Source organism: Tachypleus tridentatus, chromosome 2 (assembly GCF_004210375.1).
Source record: "Tachypleus tridentatus isolate NWPU-2018 chromosome 2, ASM421037v1, whole genome shotgun sequence".
In the NCBI taxonomy this organism is placed as follows: domain Eukaryota; kingdom Metazoa; phylum Arthropoda; class Merostomata; order Xiphosura; family Limulidae; genus Tachypleus; species Tachypleus tridentatus.
This window is the reverse complement of record NC_134826.1, coordinates 64,840,304-64,858,342: the sequence shown is the minus strand read 5'-3', so window position 1 is coordinate 64,858,342 and position 18,039 is coordinate 64,840,304. Positions and strand designations below refer to the sequence as shown.

At 32.9% G+C, this 18,039-nt stretch overlaps 1 protein-coding gene across 1 annotated transcript; it reads left to right on the top strand.

Moving 5' to 3' along the window:
* Positions 1-12,709: 12,709 nt before the first annotated feature.
* Positions 12,710-14,902, top strand: LOC143244017 (zinc finger protein 593). Its single transcript, XM_076487959.1, has 3 exons — positions 12,710-13,080; positions 13,867-13,929; positions 14,603-14,902. The coding sequence occupies exons 1-3, from the start codon at positions 12,887-12,889 to the stop codon at positions 14,754-14,756; spliced, it is 411 nt and encodes a 136-aa protein (XP_076344074.1). The 5' UTR covers positions 12,710-12,886; the 3' UTR covers positions 14,757-14,902.
* Positions 14,903-18,039: the final 3,137 nt, after the last annotated feature.

Sequence of the window (18,039 nt, the reverse complement as noted above, 5' to 3'; positions counted from 1 at the left end):
ATATATCACACTACCAGTTGGTGACAGCTTGATGTTTTGTACATGGATTTATTTTGTGTTTACAAATAATGTTTGTCTACTGAAGATAAGTCAAAATAACACTTTTTTATTTTAAAGAAATTTCCTGTATAGTAAATGAGTAGTACAGTCCAATCTTCATTTTCAGTATTATAAATTCATTTTTGCACCATGATTGATGGTAGGCAAGACTGAAAAAATATATAATATATTCTGATAAATTATATATCCTGAAGGTAAAAGAAAACAAGAGGGACATATATAGACTGTGTTAAAACTAAAGGTTAATGTTTATCAATTTCTTGTGGTTCGACACCCATAAATAACTAAAAATGGACACTTTTTCCCCTCATAAAACTAGTTATTTTTGTCAAGAAATTTAAAAGTATGATTAATTGTATATGACATGGTGTTTCTCTTATACTAAATAATCAGCATTTAATTAATATTTTTCCTCAAGTGCATTTGTTACTGTTTGTAAGAAAGAACGGTTTTGTGCCTCATACATAATATCATAAGTTGGACTGTTTCCATGTTTATTTTAATTTTCACAAAGTGCAGTTCTTTTAGCATATTAGTAATTTACAGATATAAAAAAAATCCACAACAATTGTGGATTGTTTTACATGAAAAGATTGTTAATAAACAACATAATTTAAATATCTTGACCAATCTTTTTTAAGTGATACAGAAGTTGAGAGATATATCTAGCAAGTTGAAGAAATGTATCACTTAAAAGAAAAAAAAATATTGTTTATAAACAACATTATTTAAATATCTTGGCCAATGGTCCAATCTTTTTTTAATGAGTTTAAGTGTATTAAAATTTTATATCTACTATCTAGAATATATTTTCAGTGTGTATATATATATATATACACACACACAAGAGGGACATATATAGACTGTTAAAACTAAAGGTTAATGTTTATCAATATCTTGTGGTTCGACACCCATAAATAACTAAAAATGGACACTTTTTCCCCTCATATATATGGAAATGTTTGATAACTAAGTAGTTAGCTATCTTGTATTGTAGTTCAGATAATTAAAAAATTTTGTCAGCCATTGAATCCAATTCTAGAGTTAAGCCTAATTTAAGAAAACTTTAGTAGATCTACAAAAGTTGTGGGGGATTGGGAGTAGAGCCCATAATAATTAGAGATTACCTGTTCTATGCAGAAGTGGTTATTTATAGTGATTACTGTGTGATAAAGATAGTTTTGTGATTTGAAATAAATAAATTTATTTAACAGGACCATACTATCAGAAATGAAAAGAATCACTTTAAGTTAACTACTGAGAGTAGATCATAACCTATTGTGACTTTCAGGATTTACTAAATGTATGAAATGTAGATTTTATACGTTGGAGCATTCATTATCTGGTGATCAGATCCATTCTTTTACAAATTGGATAGTGTATAGAAAATAAGGGTATGTATTTCAAATACACTTGACTAGAACCAGCTATGTGATGTGTATTAAAAAAACAAAACATCAAAACTTGGTAATTTATTTATTTCACTGGTGCAATAAATAGAACAATTTTATTAAGACTTGTGCATCTTATCTTTTAAAGTATATCCAAAAACATTTCACATTTAATATTCTGTACATTTTTCTTGTAGTTTTTAAAGGCTTATATGAATGACTCATAGCTTCCCCTCCCTCAAGACTTCATTGGTCAGTTGAGAGATATACCTTACAGACAAGACTAAGTATGAATGAGAATGGTAACTAGAATTGTAAATTATATCTAAATAAAAACAACAGGTCTTCTAATAGCAGGTATTAAATCATAATGAAAATTGTTTCATCCAGATACTGTGATAAATTTAGGTAATTATATATTTATTGATGAGACTAGCATGATTCTTGGCCACAATGATTACTAGAAGTAAGCAATTATAGATGTACTTAATTGTAATAAAATGTTTTTTTTATAATAATCTTACGTAAATGAGACTTTTTTTGGGTTGTATATACGTATACGGAGAAGACTTATAAAGTATGCTTTTCAGTTTATAAAATCTTTAAAACGGAAAACAGATAGGTACTTCTCTCCAGATTAAAAAACTTGTACACAGTTTGATGAACTGTAAGCACAGACTGAAAACTAAAAAGCCATTTTTAAATTGCAAAGAACAATATACCTGCTGAAGATGTTATTTATTACAACATTTTGAAACTTCTTATTGACCGTTTACGCAATGGCACAGTAATAATTCAATGTGGAGTTTTTGAAAATGTTGAAAACGAACTCGCATCTGAACTTTGAATAGCTTGTAATATGATAATTATGTACCTAGTACCTAATAGCGCTGGTGTTCTTGTGCTTTAAATATATAGTAACCACTTACAACATTTCATTGTGTTGACAAATAATAATTTGGTGCCGTAGAAGTATGTGGTAAACAAATTGTACACATTACAAAAGATACCTGTTTGAAGAAAAGCATTTAGGGAAAAATACTGCTCGATTTGTGATGCACAGTTATGTTTGTTTTTTATGTGAAAGCATGTATCTAAAGACTAGATACGACATAATTCATAAATATATATTTTTTACCATAAACGATTTGCCGTAAATAACAGGAACTTGGAAGACCTTATTTGTCAAATGTGATGAATTTACTACATTTTCTTTAATCAAAAATTGCTTGACATTTGATGGTTCAACGTCACACTTGAGGTATTAAAACTGTAATTTGGTGTCCTTTCCCTACACAGGGCTAAACATAGATGGCCCATTGTAAACAATAACATAATTCTAGGCCCAGCATGGCCAAGTAGATATGGTTCGAATCCCCATCACACCAAACATGCTCGCCTTTTTGCATCACAATTTGCTGACGATGTAGCTATCTGGAAAAGTGCCCCCACCCTATTGAAGGCAATAGCAGCAACAAACCTCCAACCAGTTCTAAATAATTTAGAAGAATACTGCCAGAAATATAGAATAAAAAATAAATATTCCGAAAACTCAAGTAATACTATTCAGCAGATTAAATAAACTGAAAAAAGATCCACCAAAGTTATACATGAACAGATCACTTTTACAGACTGCTACTTCTACTAAATTTTTAGGATTAACTTATGATACCAAATTAACGTGGATACAGCATACTAAAAATATCCTGACTAGAATATGGAAAAGAGCAAATCATGCAAGAAGTCTTTCAGGTAAAAATCAAGGTACATCACCTGATAATATAAAAAATCTACAAAATATACATTAGACCTATAATTGAATACGCATGTCCTGCCTGGATAAACATAACACAAAAACAATTACAAAAAGTACAACATTCAATCTTAACTTCAGCTTATAAAGTACCACGTAGTACTTCATCCACATTCATGTACAAGTGTGCAAACATAGAGACAATATCTGTAAGACTCTTGTATAATGCACTAAACTATTTTAATAAAAATTGGCATAAAATGATTTAATGTGTGATCTCGATAGATACTACGAACATGATGAACATAGTCTTAAGTACCTCTCACCTATAAATATAAATCAAACTGGCCACCATGCACTAGACGGTTAAAACTAGTATTATTTCTTCTTTTATGTTTTATTTTATTTTTCCGATAAATATATATGGAAAAGGGAAAAAAATATTTATATAAATGAATAAAAGAGGGAAAAATAATAATAAATAGATAAAGGTAAAAAAAGGGCAAATCAAGACAATACATGGACATTGCCCTGAAAAGGGCTGGAATACTGTGGGATACTCTGGCCCAAAAGCACTACAACAACAACAACAATGGTAGCCGACATGAAAGCTAGGGATGGAGGGAGAAGTCTTGCATCTGACCCTCCTGGGTATTTAAAAATTCAACATACCCAGATACCCACAAAGAAGTTTAACAATACTGTCAAAAAATCACACTCGCAAAAATAATTAACTTAAAGTGTGATAACCATATAACGATGCTGTTAAAAAAAAACAAAAAAACCATCGACAACAATTTGTCAGAAAACTTTGATATAAGGTATTCGTGACACGAAGTTGGAAAATGAATAGTTGTGTAACAGGGTTGTTAACATAAAACTTAACCGTCGGTTTATACGATGATCTTTTCTATTCACGTTATGAACTAATGACGCCATCGGCTTAACTTTTCGGTGTGATATAAACATGACCTTCCAGAAAAAGTTTTTGAAAATTTCATGTTGACTTAACATACCCCATTTTGAGAAATGCGACAAGCCTAATTGCGTTGATTGTGTCAAAATTAGCTAATTCACACAACCAACTTAAACAACAGAAAAAATTATAAATACTAAATTAGGCTTAAAGGCGTGCTCAAAACTATACGATTGCCAACAAAAAAAGATGTAATTGTTTTTTGAATTTCGTACAAAGCTACTCGAGGACTATCTGTGCCAGCCGTCCCTAATTTAGCAGTGTAAGACTAGAGGGAAGGCAGCTAGTCATCACCACCCACCACCAACTCTTGGGCTACTCTTTTACCAACGAATAGTGGGATTGACCGTCACATTATAACGCCCCCACCGCTGAAAGGGCGAGCATGTTTGGCGCGACGGGGATGCGAACCCACGACCCTCAAATTACGAGTCGCACGCCTTAATCCACCTGGCCATGCCGCGCCGTAAAATTTAATACTCAACGACAATGTAGTGAACAAAGAAATTACTATAACCTATTCACAAAATGGTTGTCAGTAATAGCCTAGAATGGAATAGATTGTGGGGTAAATAGGAATAAAAAACTTCAAATGAACACATATTATTACTATTGCTTGTTTCGTTCTAATAACATATTTAATATAATATTTAGGGACACAAGGGAACTGTTGGTCCATCTCGGCTGTCCCATCTTCTAAGCCAAACTAAAACTATTTTAAAAAATTAAAGTCATTCTTTATCATTCGTATATCTATCAAGCTTTTTTTTTTCAAACTTACTCAAATATACTTCCTCAACATTTAAAGGTAACCCCATCATAGACCAAACACCCCAAAATAAAATTGTCTGAATTGAAGACTGATTTTACCTTGCCTCAATCTATATTTGCGTTCCTTAATTCTGTAATTCTTCATGTTAAGTATGAAAAATGTTGGTGCATTAACTTTATCAATGTTTTTTACAATCTTAAACACTTCAATAACTTCCCCTTTCCCTTTAATTCTTCTTTTTTTCAAAATAAAACAATTTTGAGGATCTTAATCTCTCCGTATATAACAACATCTCCATCCCAGGTACCATTTTAATAACTTTCCTTTGAATCATTCCAAGAATTTAATGTATTTTCTAAGGTAAGAAGCCCAAGACTGAACAATACTCAAAACGTGGCCTAACCAGTGACTTGTACAATGAACTTACAACTTCTTTAGACTTGTATTCAATATTTCTATTCATACAACCTAAAAATCCCATTATCAACTAGCAAACAGCACGCTGCTTGGATGACTTAAGATACTGTTCAATGATTCCACAAAGATCCTGCTCTTTCATGACTACTGTTAAGGCTATTTCCATTCAAATTATACTTATAATTGTCATTTATTTGCCCAGCTAAGAAAATTATCTAAATCCTTTTGTAAAGCAGCAGCATCCTCTTTACAGCTAATAAAATCCAAGAACTTGATATCATTAGCAAATTTAAGCGACTTATTGACCGTTCCTTCAGCTTTATCATTAATGTAAATAAAAAAGAAATGGTCCTAAGATTGAGCCCTGACGTACACCACTTGTAACATTAATCTAGTTTGACTGAACTTTATTTAAAACAACCCTCTCCTTTCTTCCATAAAGTCACACTTCTATCCTATTAGGTAACTTACCCCATACACCCACAGATATAAGTTTCTTTATAAAACATTTATGTGGCACTTTGTAAAACGGTTTCTGAATATCCAGATACACCAAATCCACGCTTTTACCCTCTTCTAGATATGTAGTAACATTTTCAAAACATGCCAAAAGATTTGTAAGGCAAGATTCTTCTATTGGTGAAACTATGCTAATGATCTTATAAAATTATAAACTTTGTTTATAAATGACTTTGCAAAATACCTTTTATCAGATTTTCCAGAACATTTCCCACAAGTGATGTAAGACTAATAAATCTATAGTTACTGAAACAACTTCAATTACCTCCCTTGAATATATGTATGATATTAGCTAATTTCAAATCTGTTGGTAGTTGTCTGCTGTCTCCCGCTAAAATCAGGGGTTCGATTCACCCCGGTGAACTCAGCAGATAGCCCAACGTGGCTTTGCTATAAAAAAAAAAACACACACACATAGTTGTCTGCTATTGAAGGACTAACAAAAATTGTGGCAAGTAGCTCACATATCCAGTTCTTTCTATCAGTTACTCAAGAGGAGGAATATTGATTAAGCCTTCATTAGTAAAAACTGTGAAAAAAAACTCAACAGAATTTAATAAGTTGGCCATTTCATAATCGTCAAATACAACCCTTCATTTATCATTCCTCAAGAGTCTTATCCCCATCCCAACATTTTTTACCCCTAAAATATTTTTTAAAATTCTTACTGTTACATTTTGTGTTTCAGCCAATTTTTTCATACATTAAAAATGTATTTAAAATTAAAAAATATTCGCGATTTTAATTTTTTTTCAAAGAAACATTCAATAGAAGTTAATTTACAAAAGTGACAAAATAGCTAATTACACTGATATTGCTAAAGATAAATGGAGTTTCCTGGACACATTGAAAATTGTATTTTTCATCCATATGGTCTTGAATAAGGTTGGCCTGGGTGTTTGGGGTATGGCCCGGCATGGCCAAGCGCGTAAGGCGCGCGACTCGTAATCCGAGGGTCGCGGGTTCGCGCCCGCGTCGCGCTAAACATACTCGCTCTCCCAGCCGTGGGGGCGTTATAATGTGACGGTTGGTAAAAGAATAGCCCAAGAGTTGGCAGTGGGTGGTGATGACTAGCTGCCTTCCCTCTAGTCTTACACTGCTAAATTAGGGACGGCTAGCACAGATAGCCCTCGAGTAGCTTTGTGCGAAATTCCAAAACAAACAAAATGGTTGTTTGGGGGCTCAACTTACGGGTTCGGATACACGTTATAGAATAATTTCAACTGTATTATGTGTGATGCTCATTATTCGTTGGTAAAATAGTAGTCTAAGATTTGGTGGTGAATGGTGTTGACTAGCTTCCTTCCTTCTAGATTATCACTTTTAAGGTAAGGACAGCAAGTGCAGATAGTTATTAAGCAGCTTTGCGTTAAATTCTAAAACAAAGACATTAAGCTGAGGCTACTGTGCAGTCAATTTCACGTACACCAAAATAATACCTTTTTGTTTCCGCGGTAAATTTGTGATGTTTGTTTTTACTTCAATAGCAGACACCCTGTAAGATCAAAAATGGTAATTACCTCAATTTATTAAAATTTTGGTTTTGTTATTCAGTGGAGTCTGTTTTCCAATCAGTGGAACCCTGGGTAACATTTTATCATTTCATGTATATTTACGATGTACGGAAATGTAAGACCCGCAGTTAGGACTGATAGGCAATGTCTCTACACTAATTTTTAGGCTAATACGTTCTAGGCTTGTGTTCTTGAATTCCAGTTCAAACCATGCAGGTAGCATGGTCATGATCGTTTGTTTGTTTTTTGTATACTATATATATATATATATACAGCAGTTTTCATAATAGAACTTGTTTCCGATTAATGCAGCTTGTGTTACGGAAGCAAGTGTCGGTTTTGAAATAGCAAAGAGGATCATCTAATACGTGGGATACACAATATATTCAATTTATGCCGTTATCACCTCGTGAGGGCAGTGGTATGCTTTTATTTTCAGGTTCATTAAATGCTTTACATACTTCGTTGATGTTTTAGTATCTATTTAATACCTTAAAATTTGTTTAAGAGTTTCTCTGCACAGAAAAATTTTGGTCAGGAACGCATCCTTTCTTTATTGTACATTCCTACTGGAAACTGATTTTCGTTTGGCATGACATTCCTCAGGAACGCATTAGCCGCATCTACACATGAGCAGACCACGAACTGAAATTACACAAGCTACACAAGGGCTATCTGCGCTAGCCGTCCCTCATGTAGCAGTGTAAGACAAGAAGAAAGGCAGCTAGTCATCACCACCCACCGCCAATTCTTGAGCTACTCTTTTACCAATGAATAGTGAGATTGACCGTCACATTATAACGCCCCCACGGCGATTACGAGGGTCGCACGCCTTAATACGCTTGGCCATGCCGGGCCTGTAAGACAAAGTCTTTTGCAGTATAACTTAAACATTACGCCTAATACCTAAACGTTACATAAGGCTTAACTGAAACACTAATCGGTAAATTTTAGTTTAGGGTACAACTTGTCATAAAAATACAATGTCATAAAACTTCTGAAATAAACTATTTTGCTGCTACATCATCGAACTTATACTGTGTCTGTTTCTTATAGCAAAGCCACATCGGACTGCTGTGTCCGCTAAGGGGAATTAAACCCATGATTTTAGCATTATAAATCCGAAAACTTACCGCTGTCTCACCAAGGCACCCAAAAATATAGAAAAAATAATGAAAAAAAAACAACACCAAACCTTTCTAACAAATCAACATGAATAAGGAACATTCGCCATTAACACCATGGTTAGCCTAAAAATAATGTGGTGATAATTTTGTTGCTAATCGACGATATATATTGTTGAGCATTACCAAAAAAACAAGAGCGTTAAAGCGTTCTCAACAGAGGAACAAATGGAATAAGCTTATGTTCTTGACATTGTTTAAGGCATTCGACTCGTCATGTGAGGGTCTCGGGTTCGAATCCCTGTCGCACCAAACATGCTAACATTATAACCAAACAAAATAAAGTTACATTCTGGAGGTACACTGCTCGCCAAAATCTCAAGGCCAATGAACATAAAGAAAAAATATGCATTTTGCGTTATTAGACTCAACCACTTATTTGACTAGAGCTTCGAAAGATGAAAATAAGAAAAGGGAAAATAAAAATAAAAAACGTTTTTAGAATTTAATAGGGAAAATGTGAACATTATGAAATTAGCTTAAATACTAGCTGGTCAAAAGTTTAAGACCATACTGAAACGAAGCGTTAATCGGAAAACACGTAACGAAATTCAGTCATTTGTGTTCAAGCATAAGCGTTGTCAACATCTCCCACTGACATCTCCTGTGTTACATTGAGTAAAAACACGGCAAAGGCTAAAAAATTGACAGAGTTTGAACGTGGCAGAATTGTAGAGCTGCCAAAGCAAGGACTCTGTCAACGTGCCATCGCTGGTGAGATTGGGCGTAGTAAAACTGTTTTTGTAAATTCCTTAAAAGACCCTAAGGGATACGGAACGAGAATTTCAAGTGGTCGGCCAAAAAAAATTTCGCTGGCGTTGAGCAGGAGGATTCGACGGGTTGTCCGGCAAGACACCAGTCGATCGACGAACCAGATTAAGGCCCTTACGGACGTAGAATGCAGCTCAAGAACGATAAGACGGCATAAACGAGAGAAAGACTTTAAAAACCGTAAACGTCTTCAAAGGCCACGCCTCCTTCAACACCACGAAACAGCTCGGTTAAACTTTGCTGAGAAGCACCATACACGGAACGTGGAAAAGTGGAAGAAGGTTTTGTTCTCTGATGAGAAAAAATTTAACCCGGATGGTCCAGATGGCTTCCAACGTTACTGGCACGATAGAAATATCCCACCATAGACATTTTCTACATGACACAGTGGAGGAAGTTTCATCATGATCTGGAGTGCTTTCTCCTTCCATGGAACAACTAAGCTTCAGGTTATACAGGGGCGTCAAACAGCAGCTGGCTACATTGGCGTGTTGGAAAGAGCATCCTTATTGACTGAAGGCCCTCGCTTGTGTGGAAATGACTGGATTTTTCAGCAGGACAATGCTGCAATCCACAATACCCGCAGGACAAAGGGCTTTTTCATGGCGAATAACGTGATTCTTTTGGACCATCCAGCGTGTTCGCCCGAACTGAACCCTATTGAAAATGTTTGGGGGTGGATGGCAAGGGAAATATATAGAAATGGACGTCAATTCCAAACAGTGGATGATCTTCATGATGCCTTCTTCATCACTTGGAATAACATTCCAGCCAGCCTTCTGCAAACGCTTATATCAACCATGCCAAAGCGGATGTTTGAAGTTATTCGCAATGACGGCCGTGCAACTCACTACTGAGACCTCTTTTTGGGCATTTCCTACCCTGTTTAGGACTTCTTTTTGGTATGGTCTTAATCCTTTGACCAGCTAATATTATGGCTAATTCCATAGTGTTTACATTTTCCCTATTAAATGGTAAAAGAGTTTTTTATTTTTATTTTCTCTTTTCTTATTTTCATCTTTCGAAGCTCTACTCAAATAAGTGTTTGAGTCTAACAACGCAAAATGCATATTTTTTTTTTATCTTTATTGGCCTTGAGATTTTGGCCAGCAGTGTATAGGTCGTTATTTTTATTTGCGTTTATAAAAAGGAATAAACCTTTTATAATTCATGATATAACAGAGTCCTCTTGGTGTGTGTGGAATGAAGAGACTGAACACACTTGGTAAAAGTGAAACAAACAATGCTTATTTAAAAAAACACACAAACAAAAAACTCTGTGTACTTACTTGTACACGCAAAAGGACAGTCGTTTCTAGTAAGTCTTGCTTAACTACATCGCTTTCTCTCTCTCTCATAATTAATCTCTTTAGAATTAAACATGAATATCTTGAAAGACGATCTTCTTTCGGCAAACTCTTAGTAAAAGCAAATGAAAATAGAGCGCTCATGAATTCAACAGGTAAACTCATTTTCTTTGTCTAGTCGACACTATCATTCCGTGAACTTTGTTCTCTCACAGCACTAGTAGGATATAAAATTCAGTTAACGTAATTGGTCGTTAAAGTATACTTCAGTGCTGAGCCTTTTAATCTGGATGCTAAATGTATTACTGAAATATACCTGTGGTAAGAAGAGACATCACCTCCTACAGAAACCAAATAAGCTAGCACAAGGTAATCTACACTTATCAGGACCAATTTTGCCGCCATTACATTACAGTGGAGAAAATAAATGTGTTTTTTTATACCCAACTCAATAAAAATGGAAGTAAACTCTTTATATGCCCATTTAACTAACATTACGCTGTTTCTGCTCAACTTTGCAAGACAATATTTCAAACAAGAAAAAAATATAAAAGAAAACTTGTGTGCATTACCACAGTAGCAAAAGAAATATAGGGTTATAAATACTATATGTTTTAACTAATGGTTTAAAAAAGGAAGTAGTCATACAGAATAAAACAGCAAAGACAAATTCATTACTCAGTTATAAAAATTATTTGTTCAGAATTAGTATTCCTCTTAAATTTAAGAGCTAAAACTAATTTAGATAAAAATAATTTTCAATATTTACAATTGTAGAATACGTATAGTAATCAAAGTTGTTACAAGAACATAAAAATATGTTAATATTAAATTTAAAATATCGTGTTACAATTTTTCACCAGAGCTGTCTTAATCTAGCAGTTTTTTTATTCGAAAATACATTGACGACAGAGTTATGACAACATCTATGTTCAATATAAAATTGTAATGGATTAAAAACAAAACTTTATTACAAACAAGGTCAAACAAACAACTACAACAGTAAAAACAATTCATTAAACTGTAACAATAACAGTAATCCAAAACAAAACTCTCAAAAAGTTGGAATACGTGCTTTATTAAAAAATCAGGGTTTCGATTCCCCTCAGTGACTTAGCAGATAGCCCGATGTGGTTTTGCTATACGAAAACATACATACACGCTTTATTAATTATAGAAAAGTATAGTAAATCCGTAACTGGCCAAGACACGATACAAACTTTAATAAATAAAGCAACGTAAATATCGATGTTATTAATTTCAATAGATAGAAAAAATTAGGAAGAGCAGTCGGAAGGAGTTAAAGATTTTTTTTTTCCGAAACAACAAATTATTCCAAAATTAAACCACTTAATGTTTAATAACAATATGGTTGTTGTTGTTGTTTTTGAATTAAGCACAAAGCTACACAATGGGCTATCTCTGCTCTGCCTACCATGGGTATCGAAACCTGGATTTTAGCGTTGTAAGTCCGCAGACGCCGCTGAGCCACTGGGGGGCAATAGCAAAATGGAGGAATAATTCATTCTAACTATATATTGTCAAATAACTCGTTTAAGGTCAAGAAAGAGTTTTTATTTCGTGGTTAGAGGACGAGGTCACATTTCATGTGACTAGGTAATTTGCACAATCTTTCATAATATTATTATCTTTACGTCATCGCTAGGGGAAGATTGTGTTAATTTCATAATAAATACTCAATTTCAACTTGCTCTAACTACAAAGGGGAGGCAATTAATGCTTAATGCAACATATAACTAAAAATTAACAAATGATAGTAAACAAAGACATAACGAAATGAAAGTAGAATTCACTATTTCACAAAATGATTTAAAATGTATAATTGTCAAATACGATATTTACAAAAAGGCGAAACAAATAATTAACTGATGTACACATTGTAGTAGCTATTTTATTATTATGGATATTCTTCATCAAAGAAATACCGTTTGCAAGTAAATATTCATTTTGAATTAGGTATTTAGAAGTATTATAATTATTCATGTTGCCACTTTCAGGTTTTTGTTATTGACAAGTGTACCTGTCAATAGGTGTTGGCCACGTGCAAAATGAAGAGAAGAGGGTCTATGTTCTTGAAATTTGAGTTTTTGTGGTATTGATAATAATGTTATAGAATTGGATGGAATCTATCAACTAAAATATTTTTTTGACTGTGGATTGAAACATCGTAGATTTTATTTTATTTAGAATAGTTTACAAAAATGACTCGTTATTCAAGAAAGAAGACCAACCGAGGGAAAAATCCCATTACGAGAAAATGTAAAACTAGAAAAAGGACGAAAGACTTGGATGAAATATCGGAACATATGAAGACTGAAAATGCCAACAAGTTATTAAACCAAGAATTAGATTATGATCTTCCTGGAAGTGGACAGTTCTACTGTCTGCACTGTGCGTAAGTATTTTTCTGCTTTAACTGTTCAAGTGAAAACTAATTCAAAAATTAAAAGCTGGCATTTTTGAGTTTGTTATTTAAATGTTTATCACACCCTTCCTTGAATACGTATCAACCTTTGACAGTATTTAAAATTAAAACTAACCCTTTGGTTGTATGAATGTGATCGACTTCCATCTTAAGCTTTCAAAAGTGCTGGTCTCCATTACTACAAACAGCAGTTCACTCCATATGTCATTCACTCTGTTTTAAAAGTGTCTTAATTAGAGCCTAGCCTGTCTTTTCCAAATATTAAGCTTGTTTCTCTTGTCCTGTTATTTTCGTAATGCAGCATAAAGAAATCAGAGGCTTTTATCTTGTCATTCTTTCAGGTAACCTTGTAAACTTCAGTGAGAAACCTATATATGTTTAAATTTAAAGTATCAAAAGCCTGAAGTGAAATCTTTGAACTTTTTCTATGTTCTTGAATAAATATAAAATTGCTTAAAAATTTCTCAAAACAGAAATCAATAGCTGGTTATTCTTGGCATCATTTTGAAGTCCATTCTTTGTATCCTGTCAAAAGAATTAGCATCTTGAAAATTAAATTTAATTATGCAGCAAACATGTAATTGGATGTGTATTTGGTGAATACTTCATTGATGTTTTATTTCAAACATTACAGCCTAAAATGTGTTGCTTAAAAAAGTCTATGGAGTATTTACAGATACCGATTCGTATTACTCATGCACATGTATGTTTAAGCAAGAAATACTTCACATAAAACTGTTTTTTTGCCTGTTTCAGACGGTACTTCATTGATGACCATGCTCTGAAAGAGCACTTCAGAAGTAAAGTACACAAACGTCGGTAAGTACAAACCTACTCTGCTTCATGTATATTGTATTATGTGAGAATTTTTTAAACCCATAATTAATTGTGAAGTGTAGAATAAGTTCAGATCGCAGTAACTTCATATTGACAGAATAGATGGATCTCTGTTGAGGAAATGCTCTGCCCAAGTTGTGTTGATGTGTCCCAAAATTCTTTCTTTTTTTTTGTTTAACTTGTCTAGTACTGATAATTTTGCAGGTGCTTTGTTTAAGGTTTACACTGCTGCAGTTTAGGCTTTACAAATTCTTTGAGATTAACATAACACTTGATATAACAAGTGTGGTATGACTGACATATTCTTATACACTCCAGTTTTTTAATTAATTCATTTAAATATTACTCAGATGAAATACTTTGTCAGTGAAAATTCTTTTGTTAAGCTCTCATTCCTGGCCTCTGGTTACAGTTAATACTTCTCTTTATCTCCCCAAAACCTATAATCTATGGCTTCTGCTTTCAGTATCAGTTTGTTAAACCTCTTTTTTTTTTCATGTTTTATTATAAGTACTTTTTTGACTTAACTAATTTAATAAAGTATCTTGTTTAGAGCTATAGAAGAATAATAAAAAACAAATTAACAGCTTCTGACCTCTGCAATTTTTTAAGCTTTATGATATTATTGCAGGAGAATTAATTTTGTTTACTTCAGATTAAAGGCTTTAGAAGAAGAACCTTATAGTCAGCAGGAAGCTGAGGCAGCTGCAGGAATGGGCTGCTATGTTCCTCCAAAACGTCATAAAGTTGAAACCCAGCCTCAACCAGATGTTAACTTAGAGGAAGGAAAGGGATCCATGGTTGAATGAAATCGAGACTCTTAAAGGATTTAAGAGAACGATATGGAACTGAAGTTTTAATTTGTGAAATGACAGCCATGCTGTGGTTAAGAAGCATAAAGATGCATATCTTTACTGTCTGTACAGATATAAATAAATATATTATGTGTTCATTACTTGGTTGCAGAAGTAAATTAATGTACTCGTACTTGAAGCTATACACTCTTGACTGTGGTACGTAGAAATTTGATTTATATAACTAGTTATAAAATATTTAGAATTGTAAATGATTGAAACATATAACATCAGTGACAAACCATGTACACTTGCACTTGGAAATGTATACCCGTTTGTTAAAAAAATTTCAAATTATCACAAGTAAGAATGCTAAGAAAATGACATTCTGTTCCTAAAATAATTGGTCTGTTGCATGGAAAGGAAAGCTGGTAACTGCTTTTTAGTTAGGGATACTGTGAAGGATTCTTGGTTGGCTTCCTGTTTACTTTCATGTTTTCTTACAGTAGATATCTTTCTGGCTTGTGTTCTACAGTTTGAATTAGAAGCTTCTTGAGTTTCTTGAAATAAATATTAACAATATGATATTTCCTTTTTTTTTTGCTTATTAAATCCTTATTGGACATTTTTTTAAAAATACAAGTAGGTAATTTTTGAATTCAATGGTAATGTCAAAAATAATTTGAAGTATTACACTTCATATTTCACTGCGATATTAAGAAGGCATGAGATTGAGGATAAAGAAATGGAATGCACCATATAATTTTTAAATTATAACCTCTATTAATGATGACATCACAAAAAAATCAACTAAATGAACATAAGTATGTTGAACCTGATAGAAACAATGAATCAAACGTTGAACAGCTTCCTACCAAAAAATGGACAAACAAAGGTATTACAATAGGCTTACAAATATTAAAATATAGAATCTAAAATGTTTCACTAAATAGAAAAAAACATGGCATAAAAAGGAAAAAAAAAATATTGTAGTTAAAAAAAACGTACCTCATTGTTTCTAACTTGTGAAATATTTATTACAGATAAACACACGTTTATAGGCATACAATATTTCGACCCTCTATTTAGGTCGTCATCAGGCAAAAGAAAACGATAATTTGGTAAACTAGAGAATACAAGATTATAACAATGTAACAATCTCGTGGAGCAAGATAAAATTAACAAGCGATATTATTGACGGTTTACATAGAGTATCTTTGAAGGAAAAAATGATTAAAAACTTTATTTTGATAAATATATGTATAAAGTGGTATATTAAAAACTCATTTTGTTATAAATAGTGTGTTAAAACAAATGTCCAAGAGTATCGTCTTATATTTGAAACCGGGGACATTTTACATGTGGATAGATAGGAAACATAACATAACTCACTTAAGATTCACCATTCTTCGAAGCAAATGAAATGTCACTAAGCCTTTCGAATACCATGAAAATATAGTTTTAGAAATAATGGAACTAAGGGATCGTCCAAAATTCATTCATCATATTTTTCAAGTTTTCTGCTGGTAAAATCAAATTTTAGCTATAATTTAAATTTCGCACAAAGCTACACAAGGGTTATCTGTACCAGCCGTCCCTAATTTAGCAGTGTAAGACTAGAGGGAAGGCAGCTAGTGATCACCGCCCACCACGAACTCGGGCTACTCTTTTACTAACGAATAGTGTGATTAACCGTTTCTTATAACGCCCCCCCCCACGGCTGAAAGAGCGATTATGTTTGGTCACACTTGGCCGTTTTAATACTTCAATACAGTTGTTGTTTCACCAACTTAAGAAATGTATTAGTATTCTAGACATAAATAATGAGAAGATCGGAAGAAGTTTGTTTTAACGTAGACATCGAACAAGAAATAGATAGGATACTTTAAAATAAATTGATTCAGAGAAGCTGGAATGAATAATTATTACACATTCTCATTATTTAAAGGTTTTCTTCAGATTGTGAGTCGGGCTTCCTAATCACTTATGAAAATATGTTCTGACCATACCAGTAATTTATTGGGTTATATGTGACTTTTTAGAGAACGATACGGGAGCATTATAGTTAAGGTAAGAGTTATGTGGTAATTTTCTACATTCATTTTAAATTTATATAATAAACTTTAAACACTATAAAAGTAATTGAAATACAGCACAAAGGTAAGAAATAAATTAAGAGACAATCAAATAAACAGATAATATAATATGTTTGTGCCTAATAAATTACTATTTTCGATATAGCTTACTGAAAATGGAATATGTATGCTCCGAAACATACAAGAATAAACTGTTACTAAACATATACGTGTCAAATGTTGTCGTTTGTCTAATTAAATGTATGTCAGCCGATTTAGAATATTCATACTAGATACACAATAAAAGTAATAAATCTGTTTATTTCAGAAATTGTACTTATTGTCTTCTCTTAATTTAAGTCAAGTGATCAGTGGGACACAAAAAATAGTAAAGTAGAAGCAGTACTGGTGTACTCTTCTCACAGAGAAATTGAAACACTAATTTTAAACGAGGCACAAACCACGGGATCTCAAGTACACTGCCAAGGGATGATAATCATAGGTAAAGCTCAGCCCACAATGTTTAATAAAATTAAGTTTTCCATTTTCTACCAAATTTGAAGATATGAAAACTAGCACTGGTGGATTTAAGGTTGTGTGGGCCCTATATCCCATGTAATTTTACATATAATAAAATTATCATTGGGCCCACATTACAACCATGGACCCTAGGATTGAATCCCTTCTAGCTCTTATCTAATTACGTCACTGAACACTAGAGCGATTAGAAAATCCAATCAAGCGATGTTCAATTTCACAAAAATAGGTATATATATAGAATAATAACACCCTCTAAGCGATTGTAGTATTTATGTGTATTTTTATCTCCCATCGAGAATAATTCTACATCCGCTGTATTCATTTTGAGTTCTCATCTTACTATGGAAGGTATCAAGATTCTCTCACTGAAAGATTTATGTGACCAGGAAAATATTTAGTAACAAGTAACTGATGAATGTCTGGTTTGTAAGAAACAAGAGTACTTGATTTGAAAGCCACATTTCTTATAATTTGTTTTTACGGTTTACTTTACACATTAAGAAGAGAGTATTTAAAAAAAAGTAAATATTTGTAGTGACAGTATCGTTATTGTTCTTTTTAGAATGAATACTGAACAGAAAGAAAATCTCATCTGATTTTTTAACATATTAATTTCACTTTTCATTTCTTTATAAGTATTTAACATTTGGAGTTTTGAAACTGTTTTCTTAAAATTAAAATGT

What these genes read in the sequence shown, in the direction of transcription:
- LOC143244017 (XM_076487959.1), top strand. Translation starts at nt 12,887, where the DNA reads ATGACTCGTTATTCAAGAAAGAAGACCAACCGAGGGAAAAATCCCATT. An exon ending in TTCTACTGTCTGCACTGTGC is followed by an intron (nt 13,081 to 13,866) that starts GTAAGTATTTTT and finishes TGCCTGTTTCAG; the next exon opens with ACGGTACTTCATTGATGACC. An exon ending in AGTAAAGTACACAAACGTCG is followed by an intron (nt 13,930 to 14,602) that starts GTAAGTACAAAC and finishes TGTTTACTTCAG; the next exon opens with ATTAAAGGCTTTAGAAGAAG.